The sequence below is a fragment of the Dendrobates tinctorius genome, unplaced genomic scaffold, assembly GCF_039654945.1.
Source record: "Dendrobates tinctorius isolate UK_male_01 unplaced genomic scaffold, ASM3965494v1 ptg000040l, whole genome shotgun sequence".
Taxonomy (NCBI): Eukaryota; Metazoa; Chordata; class Amphibia; order Anura; family Dendrobatidae; genus Dendrobates; species Dendrobates tinctorius.
Window position 1 is genome coordinate 1,195,001 of NW_027361708.1, and position 24,675 is coordinate 1,219,675.

At 43.7% G+C, this 24,675-nt stretch overlaps 1 protein-coding gene across 1 annotated transcript in view; it reads left to right on the forward strand.

Moving 5' to 3' along the window:
- LOC141088724 (L-threonine ammonia-lyase-like) overlaps positions 1 to 24,675 on the forward strand; it is a 104,736-nt gene that overhangs the window by 75,127 nt on the left and 4,934 nt on the right. The window contains exons 8-10 of the mRNA XM_073574908.1: positions 2,092 to 2,217; positions 5,046 to 5,213; positions 6,859 to 6,916. Of these exons, the coding sequence (XP_073431009.1) occupies positions 2,092 to 2,217; positions 5,046 to 5,213; positions 6,859 to 6,916 (352 nt within the window). The remainder of the gene's footprint in view (positions 1 to 2,091; positions 2,218 to 5,045; positions 5,214 to 6,858; positions 6,917 to 24,675) is intronic.

Genomic DNA, 24,675 nt, shown 5'->3' on the forward strand with positions numbered 1-24,675 from the left:
TGATTTGGTTAAGGGTTAGGGTCAGAGTTAGGGTTAGGGTTAGGGTCAGGGTTAGGGTTAGGGTTAGGGTCAGGGTTAGGGTTAGTAAAGTCATGGTTTGGGTAGTGTGAGGGGCCACCTAAAAATGTTGGAAAAAAACGCAAACGCGGTAAAAACGCACTAAAAACGCGTACAAACGCTTAAAAACGCTGCGTTTTTTTCATGCATGCTCATAAAAATGCTTGAAAAAAACGCAGCAGTTGTATGCTTATGTATGCGTTTTTTCAATGCATTTTTTTGCGGGAAAAACGCGCTGCAAAAAAAAGCAAGTGTGAAACTAGCCTTAGTGATAAGAAATAAAGGCTGGTTGTTAAAAAAATAATAAAAACTTGAATTGAGTTCCAGTTAACTGTGGGGTAAAACAGGGGTCTGTATTGGGATCTTTTCCTTTTAATATATTTATTAATGACCTTGTAGAAGGCAAGCACAGTAGAATTTCAATATTTGCAGATGATACTAAACTCTGCAAGGTAATCAACATAGATGAGGATAATTTAATATTACAGAAGGATTTATGTAATCTGAAGTCTTGGGCCTTGTCAATTGAAGTTTAATGTAGATAAATATACGATCATGCACTTGGACAGTGGAAACAAAATGTATAATTATATACTAAATTGTAAAACACTGGGTAAAATTGTCACTAAAAAAGACTTGGACGTATGGTAGAATGCCAATCTAAAGTTTAATGACCAGTGCCAGCAGGCAGCTGCTGTCAAGACAAATAAAATAATGAGACGTATTAAAAGAAGGACATACTTTTGCCTGTATACAAGTCACTATTGCAGCCACACTTAGATTAATGTGCACAATTTTGGTCTTCAGTGTATAAGAAGCACATAGCTGAATTAGAGCAGGTACAGAGAAAAGTAACCATAGTTAAGGGAATGGGTGAGCTGCAGAATACAGGTTGGGGTTATTCAATTTGGAAAAATGAAGGCTTAGGGGCGATCTTATTACAATGTACAGATATATGAAGGGACAAAACAGAGATCTGTATAATGATTGCTTTACACCTTGACCTGCAACTGGGACAGGGAGCCATACTCTATGTATAGAGGAAAGAAGGTTTACTCATCACAAACACAGACTGTGCGAGCAACGAGACTGTGCCAGCGGTGCGATTAGAACTCTCTGCCACATGATGCTGTAATGGTTGATTCACTACAGAAGTACAAGGAGATCTGGATGCTTTTCTTGAAATATATAATATTACAGGCTATGAGTACTAGATTTTGTGATTTGGACGTTGATCCAGGGAACCATTTTAATTGCCATATGGGGAGTCGGTAACAAATGTTTCTACTAATTTGGGCAATTAGCATCTGCCTCTTGAGGTTTTTGCCTTCCTCTGGATCAACATGTTAGATTATAGGTTGAACTCGATTGATGCATGGATGTCTACAGTCTGCCTTAAAATTACACATCTTTTCTGTACAATTAAAGACTATGCTGTCTTCAGATTCAAAGCTAATTTATTTGCAGCACATATAAGGGTATGTGCACATGCTGCGGATTGGGGTGCGGATTTGGCCGCTTGGATTTTGTAAAATCCGCAGGTAAATCTGCAGGTCAAAAGACCTGCGGTTTTACCTGCGGATTAGCCTGCGGTTTTGCCCTACGGTTTTTCATCTCCACAATGGAGGAGATGGCAAACCGCAGCAGAATCCGCAGAAAGAATTGACATGTCAATTCTTTCTGCTGTTTAGAAACCGCAGGAAAACCGCGCGGAAAAATCCGCACTGTCTGCACTGCGGTTTTTAATATCCATAGGATATTATGGTACTGTACACCGCAGCAAAAACTGCTGCGGATCCGCAGCGGCCAAATCCGCTGCGGAACCGCAGCAGAATCCGCAGTGTGTGCACACACTTTAATTTTTGGGGCCTATTTAGGTGACGTTGGCTCATTTAAATTTTGAAAGATCTCACCTCTAGCAAGAATGATTTGCTGTGTCAGTGATTGTCTCGCACTTTCTTTAATAACTGTTTGCTGTTCATTTGGTAAAAGATGTCAAAGTAATAACAACTGGATATTTCTGTCTCCGTTCAGGGAGGAAGATGTGTTGCTGTCAATGCTGAGGCTGGTTGAATGTGAGAGGGTTACAGCAGATGCAGAAGGAGCAATGGGGCTTGCAGCTATAATATCTGGTGCTCTCCCATACCTGAAAGGGAAAAGGTAAGATAATCCGTGACATAGCCTCTTATTACACCACTATTCATAGTGCACAATTATGGTCAGGAGTAGAAAGAGGTACAAATTTGATATAGAAATTTTCCATTCATTTGAAGGGGCTGGCAGAAAGCTAGAGGCGGACACTAACACCTTGGGGCCCTTGTGCAAGAAATGTCTGGGCCCCCTTCCTTTTATGGCGACAAGGCTATATATATATATCTATATATAGCCACACACACATACATGTATATATATATTACATAGCCTCCTTTATTATGTCTATTACCGTCCCTTATTATACAGTGCCCTCTCTTGTTATGTACTGTACCGTCCCTTACATATTGGATTATATAGAGCCCTGTTTTTTATTACATACCGTCCTGTCTTGTTAGCTGTATAATGCAATGATGGCTGATGGAGCATGGGAAAGCTTCTTTTGTAATAGAGGAGCTGATGGACTGGCCATCTGGTCACCGTCTCCTCCATCAGCAGTCATTTTATATCTAAAAAGAGAGGGCGCTGTGAATAACAAAATGAACAAGAATACACTATTTAAGAGACAGTATTGTACATAACAGCAGAGGAAGCTATATAACTACAGAGGCACCATATATAACTAGAGAGGATGGTACGTAATAAGGGACGATGTTATACATAATAAAAGAGGAAACTATGTAACTAAGGATGGTGTTATACATAAGTGAGTACACTATATACTAAGGGACAGTGTTATACATAATAAGTACGTACACTATATACTAAGGGACTGTGTTAGACATAAAAAGTGATAGTAGTGTCTTCCTCCACCTCCCCCAGTTCCTAAGTCCATTATAAGTCCCCCTTCCTCTCATCCCAATCCCCCACATCCCTCATTGTCCTCCTCCCCACATCTCATTATTGTCCTCTCCCCCACCACATCATTGCCCTCTTCACCACCTCCATCATTGCCTTCTCCCCCACCACCATCATTGCTTTCTCCCCCACCACTTCATCATTGCCCATTCCACCACCTCCATCATTTCCTCCTCCCTCACCATCCCCATCATTGCCCATTACACCACCTCCATCATTTCCTACCCCTCCATTCCCATTATTGCCCATTCCATGACTTCCATCATTTCCTCCTCCCTCACCATCCCCATCATTGCCCATTCCACCACCTCCATCATTTCCACCCCCTCCATTCCCATTATTGCCCTTACCACCACCTCCATCATTGCCTTCTCGCCCCACCCCCATCATTACCCATTCCATCACCTCCATCATTTCTTTCTTCCCCACATCCCCATCCTTGCCCATTCCACCACTTCCATCATATCCTCCTCCCCCACCACCCCATCATTGCCCTCTCCATAACCCCATCATTGCCTTCTCCCCATCACCTCCATCTCCATCATTGCCCACTCCCCACCTACACACAGACACACAGCACCATTCACCTCTCTGCACATTCCCCTGCAGCACTACGCACACACACACACACATACACACGCACACACCACCACTCATCTCTACACACACACAACACACGTACATACAAAAAACACACACACAGCACCGCTCACCTCTCCGCACGCTCTCCCATCACCGTCAGCTTCCTCTCTCTGGCACATCCAGCCACTGAATTGTGAGAGAGACATGAAGAGCGGTCAGGAAGCAGGACAGATTGCTGCAGATCCGCTCCACTGCCATTTTCTCTTGTAGGCAGTGGAGCTGCAGGCATCTCTCCCTGCCCACCGCACATGAGAGCAATCTGGCCAGGAGCCCCCTGGAGCCTCGGGGCCAGATAAACAGGCCAGATTGCCCTCATTATTAGCCACCCTGCATGGGCCCCCCTCCACCTTTCGGCCCCGGTGCAGCCGCACAGTCTGCATATGCGGTATGTCTGCCCATGCAGGAAGCCTTGCACATTTTGCAGAAATAACACTATTCAGATTTATAAAACTGATTTTCAGTCTCAAAATTTCTTTCACTGAATAGAACCAGAAGATATGCAATAACGAACAGTGTTATAATCTGAGAACACCTCCATACACAGAGCTGTGATTGAACCCGTGCCAGCGCCATCCCCATGACTGAACGCTGTCGAGGCCAATAAAGTTAAATTCCCCCCAATAGGGGTGGTCGAAGTGCAGGTTCAGAATGCTGTTAAACTGCAGTTTATGCCCATACAGTATCTGCAGGTTGATAGCGTTTTTTCACATAACAGCTTCCCTTTAATCCCATTTTAACATTCACAGTGGGCTGCTGACTATCCTACTATATACCTATATTAGCGTTTATTGGCTCCTGCAGTCTCTCACCCAACTCCATCCCTGGCTCAGTGGTTAGCTCTGCAGCATTGCAGCGCTGGGGTCCTGGTTCAAATCCCACAAAGGACAACATCTGCAAGGATTTTGCGTGGGTTTCCTCTGGGCACTTTGGTTTCCCTCCCACATTCCAAAGACATACTGTTAGGGATTCTAGATTGTGAGTCCCAATGGGGACAGTGTCAATAATGCTTTTAAAGTGCTGTGGAATTAATGACACAATATAAATGAGTAAAATAAATATATACGCTATGTCTATCATATGTTCTATTCAATTAACCCTCATCAATGCACTAAAAGAAAACTTATTATTACATGTAGTATTACTATTTACCGTAGTTGCAACATTGGTTGTACAAAATTAAAAGCAGCTTTTCTTTTAAATCTCCCTTCAGAAACAGAGCCTTAGTGGCTGCCTATACTTCATCCCATCACTAATTTAGGGAATCAGAGCAGTCATAACAATATAACAATTAGTCTTTGTCTCCAATAATATTCAAAGAAAGGCTTTTTGTTTTTCAGGGTGGCCGTTGTTGTGTGTAGTGGGAATCTGCCATTGCCTTTACTTCGCCACTGTCTGGACAGAGCTCTGGTTCTAGATTATCGTGTCTGCAAATTTTCAGTTGTCCTACCAGACCTTCCCGGAGAGATCACTAAACTCTTGGAATCCATTGGTCGGGAAGAAGTCAGGTGAGTGGAAGAGTTTAGCAATAAGGTTTAGTCACCATTGTGGGGTTAACATTTTATATTGTTACCAAAGTAACATTCCTAAATAATCCTAGGGAAAAAGGAAACCGAGACCCCACCTCGTGATATCATGAAAGACATAGAATTGAGAGAACAATTGAGGTTGTTTACCTAGGAAAGTTGGGCAAATAGCAGGCACAACTCTGGTAAAGGAGGATATTCCAACATACAGACGACTGCTCAACCGCTCAGCCGGATAAGAGGCTCATAATGAGAAATTAAAATGGTGCAAAGGAAAAGAAAAGCATTGCGATGGGCGCTGCCACAAACCAAGATGGGGGAGGACTGTAAATAAGATTGATCTGTGGACAATCCAGTCCAGGGGAAAGTCTGGATTGTCCGCAGCTCAATATTATTTACAGTTCTCCCCCTTCTTGGTTTGCGGCAGCGTCCACCGTGACACTTTTTTCTTTTTCTTTTGTATCATTTTTAACCAATCGTAGCTGGAGCAGACAAGGATTTTTTAAGAGAGGTTTTCCAATTATTTTGGTACCTACATCGGAGATGGCGCTTTTCAAAACTGTCTAGTAAAATGGAAAAGTGTCTAAAAAACATAATAAATTTGGTACACATTATGTATGCCAGTTTTTGGGCAACTTTAACAGTAATACTAATAAAATATACTTTATTTCTAAAATCTGTAACGCAACAGTTTTTAAGTGCCAGCAGAAGAAATAAAACAATAGGCTGCAAATACGAAGCAAGCAACATATAGCATAAGTAATACCTGCGGCAGCTACGGAGCCCATGGAGACAGCGGCTCAGGCCGGGTTGGCCACAAAACTCATTTTGATGTATAGTGAGAACTTTTGCAGGTTCTACAATATACAGCAAGGAAACAAGTGGGAGATGTTATAGCTAAGGATCATGAAAAGGAGATGGTGCAAATAAGCGCCAAGACTCCAGTATCTGGTGGTGAGGGTGTTAATGAGCAACAAAAAGGGGCCTTATTTTAATCTTTAATATTGGGACCCTCACCTTGATGTACACCCAGCTCATAATAGGCAAATTAAAGAGCTGTAAATGACATTATATTACATATGTTTTATGCTTTTGTTATATTCAGTGTTCCTATAACACAGTTATTGGAATGTTAAATTTGGAAAATTCATTAGAACTTAAACTTAGGAAAGAAGAAATCGTCCTAAGATCCGGCTGTGCTGAATGCCTTGTGGTGGGCATAGCTCCCAGCGCAGCCTTTTTGCCAGATTGCTCATGCACACTCAATAAAATAGTTGGCTAATTTCTTCCTTGATTTGTTTTCAGTAAAAGATTTAAAGGCAATCTGTAAGCAGATTCATGGTGTCCGAACGACGAGTAACATGAATCCGACACTGGCTGCACAATTACAGTCAGGCGCTACGGTGTGAATACTTTTTACTTTGAAACAATGTAGCATTTCAGAGTAAAGAAACTTTGGAAAGCTGGTCGAGGACGACGTCCTTTCCCTTTAAAGCACAGTCATATAAATTTATTAGGATGTGTCTTACTGTCCTTCGTGGTCATATTGCTTATTATTGCTTATTATTGCTTGTCAAGACAAGTTAAATCTACATTGAGTGTTCTTAGCATGGTCTGTTGGTTTCAGGGTACTGGATATGCAGAAAGAAAACGTCTTCTTGATCAATGACCTATTCTCATTGGAGGTACGCTCTCCTGTCACGTGTTTTGACTCCTATGCTGTGTTTAGAACAGTTGTGACTAGACATGCACTAGATCACACTTTATATTGTTTCATAAAACACAACAGTCATGAGACATTTGCCACCATATTGTGATATTGCAACTTTTTTGTCAAGTAAATATTTTTTTTTTTTTTTGCAAAATACTAAAAATGGGTTAGAAAATTAAAGAAGCAATACTTGCCTCTGATTCCTCCCAGACCAGTAATGATCCTCCGCACTAGGTCCTGTGTCCCCTGACATTGCAGGGTATCGTGTGACTATTGCAGTCAATTAGTGGCAGCTGATTGGCTGCTGCCTTCACATTTTGTCTGAACAGAAAGGGAGATTTCTTTTGTTTGTATAAAGTATGAAGGCTGCAGCTGAACAGTGTTGCTGATCTGCTGCAGCAGTCACTTGATGTACCTGAGAGATGTCAATGGAAGGAGACCAGCAAGAACATAGTTTTGATTGCAGAATAGCAGCTTGGGTCCAGGTGGTTGGTATAGTTTTTTTTTCATCTCTAACACCACCGCGGGCCAATAAATTTTAACTTTTAAATTAGGGAACAAATCCTTTAAGGCTGTAATGGGTCTCGTTAGCCCCAGCCGTAGCCTTCTGCTCCCAGCATCAAAGCAATGTTGTGATCAATTAAGATTTCTGTCACTATTCCACATTGCACTCTGAGTGCCATGTATCTGAGAAGAGAGAATACAGAAAACTGTATCAGTCTTTTCTAAAGTGTGTCCAACCATCTCTGACAGAGAGGACTCGGGCAGCTGGCCGCAACTTGCCCCATGAATATACTATGGATTGTACGTTGGGGGCCTAAACTGCACGCTGACTACGTATGGGTTTAACCAATAAAAAAGCTTACCCAGTGAATACGAAACCTGTCTGTATGTCTATCCAGACACTTGGACATCATAATAGTGGGTCCAGAGAATATGGTACATGTTTCCTATAGCTGCCATGTAGCTGAATGACCAGCCATGAGGAACCGTCCTGATGAAAGATACTGAACACACAAGTGAAAATGTAAGCACAAGAAGTGAGATGTTACAGAATGCTCCAAAGGGATCGGGGGCAACTAATCCAATCAAAGAAACCCACCGCTCATTTTAGGAAGTAAAAACAGCAACAAGAAAACAGCAGTCGCCATTACAGACTCTGCTCCTTTTTCCTATGCATCAGTTTTGATTCTCCCTCATGTCCCAAATGAGAGAATTGTTCTCTTTTGCTTTGTGTTTATTGGAGAAACTTGTGTTCATAGGAAATAGCCAGATGTGCTTCTCGCACACATCAACCACAGCCAAGTCATGAATCACAAAGGCTCTGTACATTCCTGGCTCGGAGCTCTTAAACTTTCTGTCTTGTTTTCCCTACAGACATGGAATTTTCTCTTGTAATTCACAAATGGTTACCATTAATGTAACCAAAATAAACAACGACCTTAACCCTTCCAGTTCTGCTCTCACGATCTTGACCACTGCAGATACTAAGTAACAAAAAGATGCAGGAGAACAGTAGAAATGTTTTGTCTATGGGTAATAATGCTAACAATTATTTTTGCTGCTGGGTATTTCCCCATCATGAAGATTTTAGTCATATTAAAGGAATATTAGAATACCGTAAGCCTTTCTTAAAGGGGCTCTCTCTCTACAGTACCTGGATGAGGAAGCTTCTAGTTCTATGTGTGTAAATTAAAAATGCATGTATTATTTAAGTACTTTATATTTGGAATAAGAGGTGATGATAAAAGGGGGTGCAAAGGCAGCAGTCACACTCAAGCCCTGATGCCCAAGGAAAAACCAATGGTTCTCTGCCACATAGAAACACAAAAACGACCAAGAAAATCTGATATATGGTCAAAGAGTGAGTAGATCGATAAAAAAAAATATACACCAAGCATAGTGGCAATATAGGCAACCTTCATCAGAACACACGTTGTAGAGCAATGGGATTGCAGAAGAACATGCAGCACACTTAAAGGACATCATAACAACATGACATAAGACTATATACAGGGGGACCTGCTTCATGCACGTATAACTATATGTCTTATAACAAATTAACAACATGCTGGAAGGAAAAAACAGAGAATGCATATATGTCACATCTGAAATGACCCAGATCTATGTTAGTTAACGCGAAATTGCGCGTTGGGGCTCCATGCTGCACCCACAGGTCATGTATTACTTATTTCCATAAGCCTCCCTCCTTGTTTGCACCATCTGCTTATATACACTGTGCATTATTACTTGCTCTCTGACCAGGTTATTGAATTTATATTTAATACATGGCATTTTAGCAATAGATGACAATGGCCAGCTAACATTGGTTATTTGCGCACTGCAGCTTTATTGTTTGACCCTTTGCTGGGGTACTTAACCCAAATTGAGCACTTTTTGCATATTTTTGCTTGGGATAACAATAATCTGCTAAAGCAGCCTTAGTGTCTTTATGTGAATACCATATTTTTTGCCAATTGCATTATTACTAACTCCCCAACTCTGGTACTGAATCTGTGTTGAGCACATGGCACTTTAATATGTTGGAGATAATAACTTGTTAATACCTTCTTACTTGCATTTTGCAATTGTATTCTTTCTCTTTGGTGTTGAACCTATACTATGCACTCTGGCACTTTTTATATTTACTACACCTATAAGCCAATGGAGCAGGTTAGTGCTCCCACATGAGCAGTATTAATAGGAGGACAGTTTCATACAACCAGGGTCCCCCAAGGATTTGATTTCTTTCATTGACACTTGATAAATTGGCTTTACAGCTAGCCGTTTTCCCTTTGAACACCCTTAATAATTCTTTCATTTCTTATGTGATTTACACTTTATTATATTACTATGTAAAGTATATATATTTACATAGAGTTTAAAACTTATTAAGTCCTGAAGAAAGTGCACGGGTAGAGCTATCCCATAGCTCTATTCCTAAAGGAAATGAACAGGTAGAGCTATCCGATAGCGCTATCCCTCAATGTTCCTCAGTGTAAGCTATTTTGTTGGGACCTATTCTCTTCAATCTATTTATTAACGATCTGGTAGAACGTTTGCACAGTAAAATATTGATATTTGCAGATGATACAAAACTATGTAAAGCAGTCAATACGATAGAAGATAGTATTCTGCTACAGATGGATCTGGATAAGTTGGGAACTTGGGCCGAAAGGTGGCAGATGCAGTTTAACAATGATAAATGTAAGCTTATACACATGGTAAGAAGGAATCAATATCACCATTACACACTGAACGGTAAACCACTGGGTAAATCTGACATGGAGAAGGACTTAGGGATCCAAGTTAATGATAAACTTACCTGTAGCAGCCAGTGCCAGGCAGCGGCTGCCAAGGCAAACAGGATCATGGGGTGCATTAAAAGAGGTCTGGATACACATGATGAGAGCATTATACTGCCTCTGTACAAATCTCTGGTTAGACCGCACATAGAGTACTGTGTACACTCAGTTTTGGGCACCGGTGCTCAGGAAGGATATAATGGAACTAGAGTGGGTACAAAGAAGGGCAACAAAATTTATAAAGGGGAATGGGGGAACTACAATACCCATAGAGATTAGCAAAATTAGGATTATTTAGTCTAGAAAAAAGACGACTGAGGGGCGATCTAATAACCATGTATAAGTATATAAGGAGACAATACAAATATCTCTCCGAGGATCTGTTTATACCAAGGAAGGTGACGGTCACAAGGGGGCATTCTCTGTGTCTGGAGGAGACAAGGTTTTTCCACCAACATAGAAGAGGATTCTTTACTGTTAGGGCAGTGAGAATCTGGAATTCCCTGCCTGAGGGGGTGGTGATGGCGAACTCAGTCGAAGGGTTCAAGAGAGGCCTGGATGTCTTCCTGGAGCGTAACAATATTGTATCTCACAGTTATTGTTAGGTTCTTTAGAAAGACGTAGATCTGGGGATTTATTCTGACAGAATTTTATAGGCTGAACTGGATCGACTAATGTCTTTTTTCGGCCTTACTAACTATGTTACTATGTTACTCCTTGATGAGATATGTAATATCCTGTGCTTGCAGCATTTTGTATCTGTATCCCCATCTTTTAATGTATATTGCACCATATATGTTTAACCCCCTTAATGACAGCCAATACATCTTTTTACTGACCTGACATATAAGAGAATATCAACCCCACACAGGTGACAATCCAGCAGCTGTCGGCTGTACACTATAGCTGACAATTTGTTGTATCACCAACTATCAGTGTTGTCACCGTCCACATCTGTTTAACCCCTTAGTTGCTGCTGTCAAAAGTGACTACATCAAATAAATGGTTAATAGATTTTGGGGGCTTCCACTTTAATCTAATTGACACACCGAGGTCATGATTGTGTGGTCCTGATGTTTGCCATAGCAGTTCATGGCAAAATAGCGCCTTAGAGTCTCCCAGCTATAGCGGTCAGTTCAGAAGTTAGCGACATTTAGGTGGTAAACAAACACTTTCATTGCTGCTATACTACAGTGCATTAATTCCTGAAAATCACCTGAAAAGTTAATAAGCTGCCTGACCGCAAAACACATGGGTTTTCCAAGCATTTTTAGCTTGCAGAACACTAGTGCTTTCCAAGCGATTTGTAGCATTGCTTGGAGAAGTGATTGACAGGTTGGTCAGACTTGTCAAGCATAGTGCTTGACAAGTGTGACCAACTTTTTACTATTGAGCCTCCTATGCAGCATCAATAGTAAAAGATAGGATGTTAAAAATTATAATAATAAAAAAAATAGGCATATACTCACCCTCTGTCGGCCCCCGGAGTTCACCCAGCCCTCAGCGACGCGTCCGGCAAGATCTGTTCCCATAGATGCATTGCAAGAATCACCTCAGATGACATAGTGGTCACGCGACCGTTACGTCATCGGGGGTGATTCTCGCAATCCGTCAATGGGAACGGAAGATGCTTGCAGTGACGCGTGCACCGCTGATGACTCACTCCGGGGGCTGACAGAAGGTGAGTATATCCTTATTTTTTATTTTAATTCTATTTTTTACAGGTATATGGTACCCAGGGCATGGAGGAGAGTCTCCTCTCCTCCAGACCCAGGGTACCATCCTCACATGAAGCGCTCATTTTATGCATGATGGGCATAGCCACATGCGTAAAGTGAGTGTTTCAATGCAATCCTATGGCAGCGGAATTGCCGTGATTCCGCAGAAATAATGGACATGCTGTGGATTTTACCGCTATGCGATTCCGCAGCAGAAAAATCCGCAGCATGGGCACAGCAACTGCGGAAGTCACATCAAACCTGGGTAGGTTCATCAAAAAAATACATTTTGTAAATTTCCTTGAAAAAATGAAAAATTATTGCTACATTTTTAAACATCCTAAAAGGCTAACAAAATAAATTAGTGTTTTAAAAATCGTGCTGATGTAAGGCAGACATGTGGGAAATGTTATTTATTAATGTTTTTGTGTGGTATGACTATCTGGATTAAAGGGATAATTATTCATAGTTTGAAAATAGCAATTTTTTTACATTTTTGTTAAGTTTCTGATTTTTTTTATAAATAAACACAAAATATACCAACCTAAATTTACCATTATCATAAATTATAATGTGCCACGAAAAAAACAATCTCAAAATTAATGGGTTTTGTTGAAGCGTTCCAGAGTTATCACCACATAAAGTGACATTGGTCAGAATTTTAAAAATTGGCCCCGTCACTAAGGGGTTAATAAAATATGTATAAGTTGTTTCTAAGTATTTTGGCATTTGCTTCCGTCTGATTGTGGGTATATATATTATTAGCCACACACCATTTAAAATATAAACTAATATGCCAGCACTGTTTCCCCCATTAACTATAATCTCTACCACCCAATAAATATAAATTAATCAGTCTCTGTGACTCTCCTCCAATTCACTTGTACTCACCTTGCGTTTTTCTTGCAGAAAATAAGCAACGTTTTAGGCTATGTGCCCACGTAGCGATTCTGAAGTAAGGAAAACGCATGCGGTTTTTGATGCGCTTTTGTAAGCGTTTGTCAAGCGTTTTTGCATGCGTTTTCCTAAGCGTTCTTGCCCATATAATTGATGGTATGCGGAATCGCGGGCGATTCCGCAAAATTAATGAACATGCTGCGTTTTTTACCACTAAGCGATTCCGCAGCGGTAAAAAACGCACCATTGGCACAACATGTGCGTTTTCAATTATGATTGAATGGAATGCTTTTTTTAAGCGTTTCCGCGGCTGAATCGCACATTTAAAAACGTCACGGAAACGCTTAAAAAAATGCTACGTGGGCACACAGCCTTACAGTACAAGCAATGTGAATCAGATTCATGCACATGTTGATAATTTTTTTCCTTGCAGATTTGCAGGAGCTTAAAATCTGCCTCTTCACCCATTCTGATGAGTGGGAAAAATATCCAACAAAAATGCATGTAAAAAACACTTCAAAACCATGTATTTTAGGTAGCGTTTTTTCTGCCAATATATCAGGATTTGTGGCAGAATTTTCTGTTCAAATCGTGAACGTGTATATATTCTTAGTCCCTGTCCTGTGTTCTTCCCCACATACACATTTATTATAAGGACCTGATAACGTCATAATGAATTAGGGGGGTGGGAGAGGATATTATCAGGTAATAATCAGGCATCCAGTAATAATGTCCCCCCATACTGGACACCTTTCTGGGATAATGTCTCCCAACAAGACCTCCTTCTTGTAGTAATGTGCCCCTTTTTGGTATAATGTGCCTCATCCTGGGACCCTTCCTGGGGTATTGTGCTTCATCTCGGGCCCCTTACTAGGATAATGTCCCCCTTCCAGGGGAAAAATGTTCCTATCTCAAGCCATTTCCTGGGGTAATGTGCCCCTTCTTGGGGAAAATGTGCCTCATCCTGGGCCCGTTCCTGAGGTAGTTTGCCTCTTTCTAGGGTAGTGTGCCCTATCCTGGGTCCCTTCCTGGAGTACTGTGCCTTGTTCTGCAACATATTAAAAAAAAATAGAATCTACTCACCCCTCTGTTCACATGGTGTCCTCTACTTTACCAGGCACAGGAGCCAGAAGCTCATGTTGGCATGTGTGCTATGGCACATGACATCACTGCCATGTGCCCCAGTCACGTGCATGCTGACGTCAGTTGGCGGCCTCTGATTGGTCTGCAGCGTGTATTGCAGTACAGTGAGATGTTGGATACCCTGTGCCGCAATACATTTCATTTCAGCTGAATGTGCATGCAAGGACGCATATCCAGTTTGAATAGTTGCTGGTGCCGGCGGGCCCCCTCCAGCTCCATGCTTGCCCCTCAGTAGAAATGAAATCTTTTTATAAATATCCAACTTTCCAGTCATGAGAAATCTAGCATAGAAGCCATACAGTGGGGCAAAAAAGTATTTAGTCAGTCAGCAATAGTGCAAGTTCCACCACTTAAAAAGATGAGAGGCGTCTGTAATTTACATCATAGGTAGACCTCAACTATGGGAGACAAACTGAGAAAAAAAAAATCCAGAAAATCACATTGTCTGTTTTTTTTTCCTTTTATTTGCATATTATGGTGGAAAATAAGTATTTGGTCAGAAACAAAATTTCATCTCAATACTTTGTGATATATCCTTTGTTGGCAATGACAGAGGTCAAACGTTTTCTGTAAGTCTTCACAAGGTTGCCACACACTGTTGTTGGTATGTTGGCCCATTCCTCCATGCAGATCTCCTCTAGAGCAGTGATGTTTTTGGCTTTTCGCTTGGCAACACGGACTTTCAACTCCCTCCAAAGGTTTTCTATAGGGTTGAGATCTGGAGACTGGCTAGGCCACTCCAGGACCTTGAAATGCTTCTTACGAAGCCACTCCTTCGTTGCCCTGGCGGTGTGCTTTGGATCATTGTCATGTTGAAAGACCCAGCCACGTTTCATCATCAATGCCCTTGCTGATGGAAGGAGGTTTGCACTCAAAATCTCACGATACATGGCCCCATTCATTCTTTCATGTACCCGGATCAGTCATCCTGGCCCCTTTGCAGAGAAACAGCCCCAAAGCATGATGTTTCCACCACCATGCTTTACAGTAGGTATGGTGTTTGATGGATGCAACTCAGTATTCTTTTTCCTCCAAACACGACAAGTTGTGTTTCTACCAAACAGTTCCAGTTTGGTTTCATCAGACCATAGGACATTCTCCCAAAACTCCTCTGGATCATCCAAATGCTCTCTAGCAAACTTCAGACGGGCCCGGACATGTACAGGCTTAAGCAGTGGGACACGTCTGGCACTGCAGGATCTGAGTCCATGGTGGCGTAGTGTGTTACTTATGGTAGGCCTTGTTACATTGGTCCCAGCTCTCTGCAGTTCATTCACTAGGTCCCCCCGCGTGGTTCTGGGATTTTTGCTCACCGTTCTTGTGATCATTCTGACCCCACGGGGTGGGATTTTGCGTGGAGCACCAGATCGAGGGAGATTATCAGTGGTCGTGTATGTCTTCCATTTTCTAATTATTGCTCCCACAGTTGATTTCTTCACTCCAAGCTGGTTGGCTATTGCAGATTCAGTCTTCCCAGCCTGGTGCAGGGCTACAATTTTGTTTCTGGTGTCCTTTGACAGCTCTTTGGTCTTCACCATAGTGGAGTTTGGAGTCAGACTGTTTGAGGGTGTGCACAGGTGTCTTTTTATACTGATAACAAGTTTAAACAGGTACCATTACTACAGGTAATGAGTGGAGGAAAGAGGAGACTCTTAAAGAAGAAGTTACAGGTCTGAGAGCCAGAAATCTTGATTGCTTGTTTCTGACCAAATACTTACTTTCCACCATAATATGCAAATAAAATGAAAAAAAAACAGACAATGTGATTTTCTGGATTTTTTTTTCTCAGTTTGTCTCCCATAGTTGAGGTCTACCTATGATGTAAATTACAGACGCCTCTCATCTTTTTAAGTGGTGGAACTTGCACTATTGCTGACTGACTAAATACTTTTTTGCCCCACTGTATGCACATCAGGCTGCAAGTGCACTGCGGATTGCTGTTTACAAGTGCAATGACACGCCGCCAGTGCACTTTCTACCTGATTTGCATATTATTTATTTACACATTTCTATTGAGCAAGACTTTGCATGACTGAAATACAGTATCTCTACCTAAAAAAGTGTTATTTTTACTGCGGTACGTACAGCCACACCACTACACGTCTATATATTAAAACGCCTGAATCAAATGCTTTAATGTACGGAATGCTAGCTAGTGAAGCATACAGCACAGTATACATTATAGCAGCAGCATACTGTATGGGGACATCTCCATTATATTATGTGACTTACTGTGGGCCTTGTCCTACTTATTTACTGCTGTTTATTAATTTTGTTGCATATATATCCATACTAAAAATAATGGGACATTTTGTTTCAGACTAGCACGTACAGAGAAACATCTGCTTTTTATGTTTATTTCTATAGAAGGAGAAAGTATTTTCTTTCAGAGAAATATGCGTGTGATGACTTTGGCTCAAACAACACAAATAGAACAGAATACTATAATTTATATGGACCCTGGAGAGGATGTCACAATTTAGCAACTCCTGTAACCATGCAAACAGATAAATTCTACATACAGCCCGTATACAAAAAAACCCCCAATTAAATGGCAGGACATTTATAATTATTTTCTTATGAAGTCTTCATTTGTTGTAAGAGTACATTTTGTGGCCAATAACTACCTCATAAAACCTCAGCAATCTTCTGTTAAACCTTATAACTCTTTCAGTTGCCATTATTAATTTCTAATACTGTATATATAATTTTTATAATTCTGCTTGTATGCATTTCTTACACCAGTGCAGTAGTGTCTGAGCATAACTAAACATGCTCTTTATGCTCCAAATATGCTCATCAGATTTCAGGCGATCCAGATCACCTCAATAACTTTTTTCCCACCACATTCTCCTAATCTGTTGCTTTGCCCTGTTACCCCCTGTGGTGTAGTGACCACTGGATGAGTGGCAGGATGCTGAATGATCGTTATGTATCCCAAGGTAGGTGGCCTTGGGATGGAAGCTTGAATATGTGTGTTGATCAGCAGAGGTACTGCTGAGCTTTCGTTACACTGTGTCAGGGAGAGCTTTCCAGGTAGCTAGTGAGACGGGCGAGACCAGCTACCTATAAATCCACCTACGGGTGTGTCTAAAAATGCCTATAGTAAGACTATGTGTGAATGCTTGTAGGACCTGTGATGAGGTCATAGCCATGTGATGCGGTGGGCGTGGCTACGGACTATACACTCACTGGCCACTTTATTAGGTACACCTGTCCAACTGCGTGTTAAGACTTAATTTCTAATCTGCCAATCACATGGCGGCAACTCAGTGCATTTAGGCATGTAGACATGGTCAAGACAATCTCCTGCAGTTCAAACCGAGCATCAGTATGGGGAAGAAAGGTGATTTGAGTGCCTTTGAACGTGGCATGATTGTTGGTGCCAGAAGGGCTGGTCTGAGTATTTCAGAAACTGCTGATCTACTGGGATTTTCACGCACAACCATCTCTAGGGTTTACAGAGAATGGTCCGAAAAAGAAAAAAAATCCAGTGAGCGGCAGTTCTGTGGCCGGAAATGCCTTGTTGATGCCAGAGGTCAGAGGAGAATGGGCAGACTGGTTCGAGCTGATAGAAAGGCAACAGTGACTCAAATTGCCACCCGTTACAACCAAGGTAGGCAGAAGAGCATCTCTGAACGCACAGTGCGTCGAACTTTGAGGCAGATGGGCTACAGCAGCAGAAGACCACACTGGGTACCACTCCTCTCAGCTAAGAACAGGAAACTGAGGCTACAATTTGCACAAGCTCATCGAAATTGGACAGTAGAAGATTGGAAAAACGTTGCCTGGTCTGATGAGTCTCGATTTCTGCTGCGACATTCGGATGGTAGGGTCAGAATTTGGCGTAAACAACATGAAAGCATGGATCCATCCTGCCTTGTATCAACGGTTCAGGCTGGTGGTGGTGGTGTCATGGTGTGGGGAATTTTTTCTTGGCACTCTTTGGGCCCCTTGGTACCAATTGAGCATCGTTGCAACGCCACAGCCTACCTGAGTATTGTTGCTGACCATGTCCATCCCTTTATGACCACAATGTACCCAACATCTGATGGCTACTTTCAGCAGGATAATGCGCCATGTCATAAAGCTCGAATCATCTCAGATTGGTTTCTTGAACATGACAATGAGTTCACTGTACTCAAATGGCCTCCTCAGTCACCAGATCTCAATCCAATAGAGCATCTTTGGGATGTGGTGGAACGGGAGATTCGCATCAGGGATGTGCAGCCGACAAATCTGCGCCAACTGTGTGATGCCATCATGTCAATATGGTCCAAAATCTCTGAGGAATGCTTCCAGCACCTTGTTGAATCTCTGCCACGAAGAATTGAGGCAGTTCTGAAGGCAAAAGGGGGTCCAACCCGTTACTAGCATGGTGTACCTAATAAAGTGGCCAGTGAGTGTATATGGTGGCCAGTGTAGGTCACATGAGTGAATGCTTGGACCCGGTTGGTCCGTATGGAAGGTCTCGTCTGGGATGACGTGAGACCGAATGAGGAAGATGTGGCTGCCTTCCTAACAGCACATGTGGACGCTGTGTTTAATGGCTGCAAGTGCCTGAGAGTTCCCAGGGGAGGGAATGGACGTCTGTAGTGTGGTGAAGCAACCTTGAGGTAACCCTGACGGGGTGAGATAACTGTGAGGCTAGAGAGCCTGCGTATTGAACATTGCCTAACCTGTATAACTACAGGGTTAACAGAGTGGAGCTCTGTCATGGACACTATGCTGTGTTGATATGAATTTCTATTGCTGTGGGTTTATGATGCCTGAATAAACAGCATGGACTGTTATTGTTTTATGGAAAATCCGTGCCGGATCTGATTATTTGGCTGCAAAGCGAGTATCCCCTACCTTAAAGACAAGCGCTACCTTACAATTGGTGGAGAATGCTATGAACAGTGTTGTAGCCTTGTTGCTAGGGGAAATGGACGAGGACTGCAAAATTCGGTTGCTAAGGGCAACGGTTCCAACAGCACATGTTTCAGTGCTGGCAACACTGAGCCAGGAGGGCGGACGGTCTTGAAAGCCATGTGATATACTGACCGGGGTCAGTGGAAGAGACATATAGGACACCTCTGCGGTAGAGGGGTCCGAGAATCTGCGCGGCCAGCAGGTGACGGTCATGAAAACCGTGTGATGTGCTGACCGGGGTCAGAGAAGGAGACTTGTTATGATTGAGTCACCGTAGGAGGCAAAAATAGAAATGCTAGCTAAGTCCAGAAAACCAGAAAAGTTGGCAGCTATCGGATTGCAGACCCCTGAACCTATCAACACAACTAGCAGTAGCCGTGGGGGGCTCCTATGATGCCCTAGGCCCCTCGATCACAGCCGGAGGACTACATAGCCTAAAGACAGAAAGGGAAATCTAAACTGCCCCAGAGAAGACCCCAAAGCAAAAGGCAGCCCCCCACATATAATGACGGTGAAGCAAGAAGAAAGAACAAAACACAGACAGAAAGATAGACTGAGCAAAGATGGGGCCCACGCTAGCTTAGATAGGAAAGGACAGGAAGGCTGCTGTCTGCAATCCGTGAAAAACCCTATGAAAATAAGAGCCAACAAACTGACAGTAAAAAGGCCCTGAAGACGCTAGGCTTCAAAAAGCTATGTCAGTACTCAGGAATATTCTGAAGACAGAGCAACAGGCATAAGGAGATTAAGCTCACCCCAGCAGGGAATGGCAGAATCTAGAAAAGCAAGGAAAACAAAACAGGAATGCAAAAAGGCAAAGCAGAAATCTTAGCTTTAGATGAGCAGGAATCAGACTGGTTTCCTCGAAGTCCACAGAGAAATCACCCGCAGGCCAGAAGGGCGTCGGCAGCCTTATATCCAGTCATTAACTCCACTCAGCCAGTCATCATCATCAGCCCCAGGTGTTGACAATCAGGCTCACTACCTTTCTTCACCAGAAGAGGGAGTTCCTCGGGCCTCAGTAGTGAAGGGGAAAATGAACTCACAACAGAGACTGTGGATTGCTATAGGGTGCCTCTGTGGATAAGAGGTACCCGAGAACCTGTGTGGTGACACAGGTAACGGACAGGTGTCTGTGTTGTACTGACCAGGGTCAGTGAGAAAGACTGTGTACCTGGAGGGTTCAGTGTGCAAAGGTCCTGGAGGGTCAGTGTTGGGAGGTTCGGGGAGAAGAATCGGATCCCTGGAACACATTCTGTGACATTGGACCTGATGAGGCACGAGTGTTGGGCAGTCTCATGAGGAGACGGATGTCCTGAAGAGCACCCGCTGAGCCCCTGGACCTGGGGAGGCCGGTGTGTTTGGAAACCCTGGGAGGAGGGTCAGCTCCCTGAATAGCACCCGGTGCGCCCTGTGTGTTCGACGGTCTCAGGAGGAGACGGGCATCCTGAATAGCACACAGACAGGACACGTGAGTTTTGTGTTGTGTGTTTTTTTTTTTCTTTTCCCTCTCATGTCAGCGTGCTGTAACTCAGCGGGGTCAACAAGGTGACAAGCGGCTTTCTGTAACTCGGCGGGGTTACGAAGGTGACACCAGCAGCTGTGTGTGAACGGCAGCCGGAGATGTCGGAGATCGGTGACAGCAGGAGCTGTGGTGGTGTCAACAAGAACTTGTGTGGTATCATTAAAGAGACATAAACTGTTGTGTGTGAACTGTGGTCTAAGGAGACCTGTAGAACAGACATGGGGAAATCCCGAAAGGGGGCGGTGGCCCAAATCAGGGTGGTAGCTCAAAAGGGGGTGGAGTCCCAGAGGGGGGCGGTGACCCAAATTGGGATGGTGGTCCAGAAAGGGGCCGAGTTTTCAAAAGGGGCAGCACTGGGTACCTCAGTGGAACCGCAGTGTGTGTGTAACCGGACGATCCTGCTTCCCTGACCCTTGTGGGGATCAGATGCCACAGCTCCTGTGGGTCCAGGTGCCTCTACTGGCTCTCCCCGGACCGTGGCGCAGTGGTTCCACAACCATGTGTGTAACAGAGGACTACATTGCAGCAGGTTTACTAGTCCTCTAGTGATAATCTCCAGCTAATAAAATAAGGATTTTATGGAAAAAAGTACGGCAAGCAACCCAGTAAGTGACACATCACTGGAATCATGGTCATTCCCTTTTAAAGTACCAATCCTCCTTTTTTTTTTTATTTCACAGCCAGAGTGGTAAGTTTGCTGCCCCTAGTAATATACTTACCAGCCATCATCTTTTTTTCTGTTCTCGGAACCACTAGTCAAATTTCTGTAGTTTGTGACCTGCCGGATCACTCCAATATTTGCTGACCTGACGGAGGTCACTTATCAATGCAAAAACCAGGACAAGGCCAGAATAAGGATTTTAGTTTCCAGCTATCTAACACTACAGGGGCTCCGCAAATGTCGTCTTCAACCTGTCAAAACAAAATCTACATTACAAAAGCCAAATTTCGCTCTTTTGCTCTTTCTTTTCCGATCCCTGCCATGTACCAAACAGTAGTGTACAACCACAAATGGGATATTGCCAAGTTTGGAAGAAATTGTCTAACAAATTGTGGTGTCCCTTTGTGAGACTGAAAATTTGAAGCCAAAGAAGCATTTTAGTGGAAAAAAACTTTATTTTTCATTTTCATGAGCCAATCTTACAAAATTCTGTGAAATATCTGGATTCAAAATGCTCATTACACCACTAGATGAAATCTGCCAGGGGTTTTATTTCCAAAATGTTGTCATTTGTGGGGGCTTCTGCTGTTTGGGCACTCCAGGGCCTCTGCAAATGTAACATGGCATCCACAATCAATTCCAGCCAAAATTTCACTCCAAAAGACTAATAGCGTTCCTTCCCTTCCTTGATGTGTGACCAAACAGTAGTATTGTCAAGACTCCGACCACGCTCGCGGCCGAGCCGATGCCTCCACGTCGACCGACCACGCCGACGTGGGGCGAGCATCCCAGGAGGGGACGGAATGGTGACCCACTGGATCACAGGGGGGACCCGGTCCTACCCGGACTAGGGAAGAGTAGTGACCGGGGTCTGTGGCAGCTGAGCATGTGGACGAGGAGGCAGAACGACACGACACCGCACAACTTCAGCTATAGACATAAAGTTTACTCAAAGTCAAAACAAAGTACATAAACAGAACATAATGCCAGGCTCCCGATTCCGCACATCAGGGAAGGGTACATGTCTCAGGATAACAGATGAAGCCAGGAGGACATCACGGGTTGATGCAGTCCAGGGTTGTCTGGCACGGGCATACTAGGGTGGCCTCTTCCTCAGGCCTCTGGCGTAGCACAAGCTCAGCAGGAGAACATCAGACACCGACCTCACACAGACTTCAGACGATGGCAGGGGTCATCACATGTTGATGCAGTCCAGGGTCATCTGGCACAGGCATATCAGGACGGCCTATCTCTCAGGCCTCAGGCATAGCACTGGCTCAGCAGGAGAACATCAGACACATACCCAGGACAGACGTCAGACGATGGCAGGAGTCATCACGGGTTGATGCAGACGAGGTTCCTCTGGCACGAGCATACTAGGAGGGCCTCTCTCTCAGGCCTCAGGCATAGCACTGGCTCAGCGAGAACATCAGACACCAATCCCAGACGCACGTCATCACTGGGTGGACCTCAGGGAATTTGTGGAACATCGGGACACAGGCAGGGCATCAGGAACATGGACTGGACATCAGGAACACGGACTGGACATCAAGACACCAGGAAGGACACTAGGCAGGACATCGGGACATTAGGACACCAGGCAGGACATCAGGTCTCGGATCTCAGATAGAGCATCAGCACACTGGCATCGGACTCCTGACATCTGGCAGTGATCGACAGGCTCCGGACATCAGGCTGCAGACATCAGCTCCGGACCGCACCGAATCCCCAGCTGAGCACAGAGTGGCAAAAACTCAGTGGACACACCGGACTCCTACTTCCAAGATGAACCCAGGTTAAATCACAGCAAGTCAGGTAGCAAAGAGTCACAGTCACTGGGCACAGAGTTCAAGACACAGAGGGACCTCATGAACATCACACAGAGGACACAGTTCAGACAGGGTCAGGTAAAGGAGCAGGTCCAGGATCCACGAAACAAGACACAACATAGACGGGCCTGGATATGCAGCCTCCAGGAAGGGCGGTCTGGGTATTTCTGCCCCCAGAGCAGGCGGAGAAACAAGACACAATTCAGACAGTCAGGTGCAGGGACAGATCCAGGACCAAGGATTCAGGAAACAAGATACAACATAGACGGGCCTGGATATGCAGCCTCCAGGAAGGGCGGTCTGGGTATTTCAGCCCCCAGAGCAGGCGGAGAAACAAGACACAATTCAGACAGGGTCAGGTGCAGGGACAGATCCAGGATCAAGGATTCAGGAAACAAGACACAACATAGACGGGCCTGGATATGCAGCCTCCAGGAAGGGCGAACTGGGTATATCTGCCCCCAGAGCAGGCGGAGAAGCAAGACACAGTTCACACAGGGACAAAGAGCAACAGCTCCCCCAGAACTGATCACAATCAGAGCAGGAGCTGAACACACACTCACATGGCTAGGTTCAGGAACTCAATGTGAAGCTCTGGCAACGCCCCACAGGGCAAGGAACTTTTATATAGCAGCTGCCTCACAGCGATAGGCTGGAGCAGCAATTGTAGCACAAACCCATTCCTCATAAAAACAGGGGAGGTGTGGCCGCGCGCACCCTAAGCAAAACCAGACAGAAATCAGGAATGCAAAGGACACCTGGCGAGAGCTGCAAGCCTGAACACACGTGGTAAGCCATACACAATGCAGAGGACCTATTAACCCACGGATAGCTTTCCACAGCGGCAGCCAGGGACCGCACCAGCGGGTGGTCTTGCAAAGCAGCGGATCCACACACGCATGTACGGCTACGCAGTGGTTCAGGGAACTGAGCAGCATCCATAACGGTAACAGACAACAGTATCCCTGCTAATTAGGAGGAGAGGAGCAAAGGGTTAATGCAGACATGCAGAGTAACATCGGGGAAGCAAAGTATAAACACACCGGCGTTACAAGTATCCAGCCTCTTTTGGGGTATCACTGCATCCAGAAGAATTTGTCTAACACATTTTAGTGTCAATTTTCTCCCACTTCCCCTTGTGAGAATAAAAAAAATTTAGTCTAAAGAAATATTTTTAGGTGAAAAAAAACATGTTTTCTTAGCCCAATCTTATAGAATTCTGTGAAGCTCCTTTGTGTTTAAAATGCTTACCACAAAACTAAATGAAATCCTTAAGGGGTTTAGTTTACAAAATGGGGTACCATGAGGGGGGGGTTCTGCTTTTTTTTTGGCACTGATGGAGTTTTGCAAAAGCGATGTGACATATTAGTTTTTGACCATATAAAGGTATCAGGAAAAATTGCATAAGAAATTTCAGGGACTATTCTCTCCTGTTATTCCTTGTGACAATAGAAATTTGGGGCTAAATCAACATTTTGCTGGAAGAAATGTAATTCTTTGTTTTCATGTCCAAATGTAATAAAATCCTGTGAGGCATCTGTGGGTTATGAATTAATTTTTTGAGGGGTCTAGTTTGTACTGTTGGGTGATTTCTTTTTTTGGGAATATCAGAGGCTCTGCAAATGCAACTTGGTGTCCGTAACTTGTTCCAGCCAAATTGGTGCTCCAAAATCAAATGATGCCCCTTCCCTCCGAGTCTTGCCGTGTGCAAAAACAGAAGTTTTTAACTAAATATGGCATA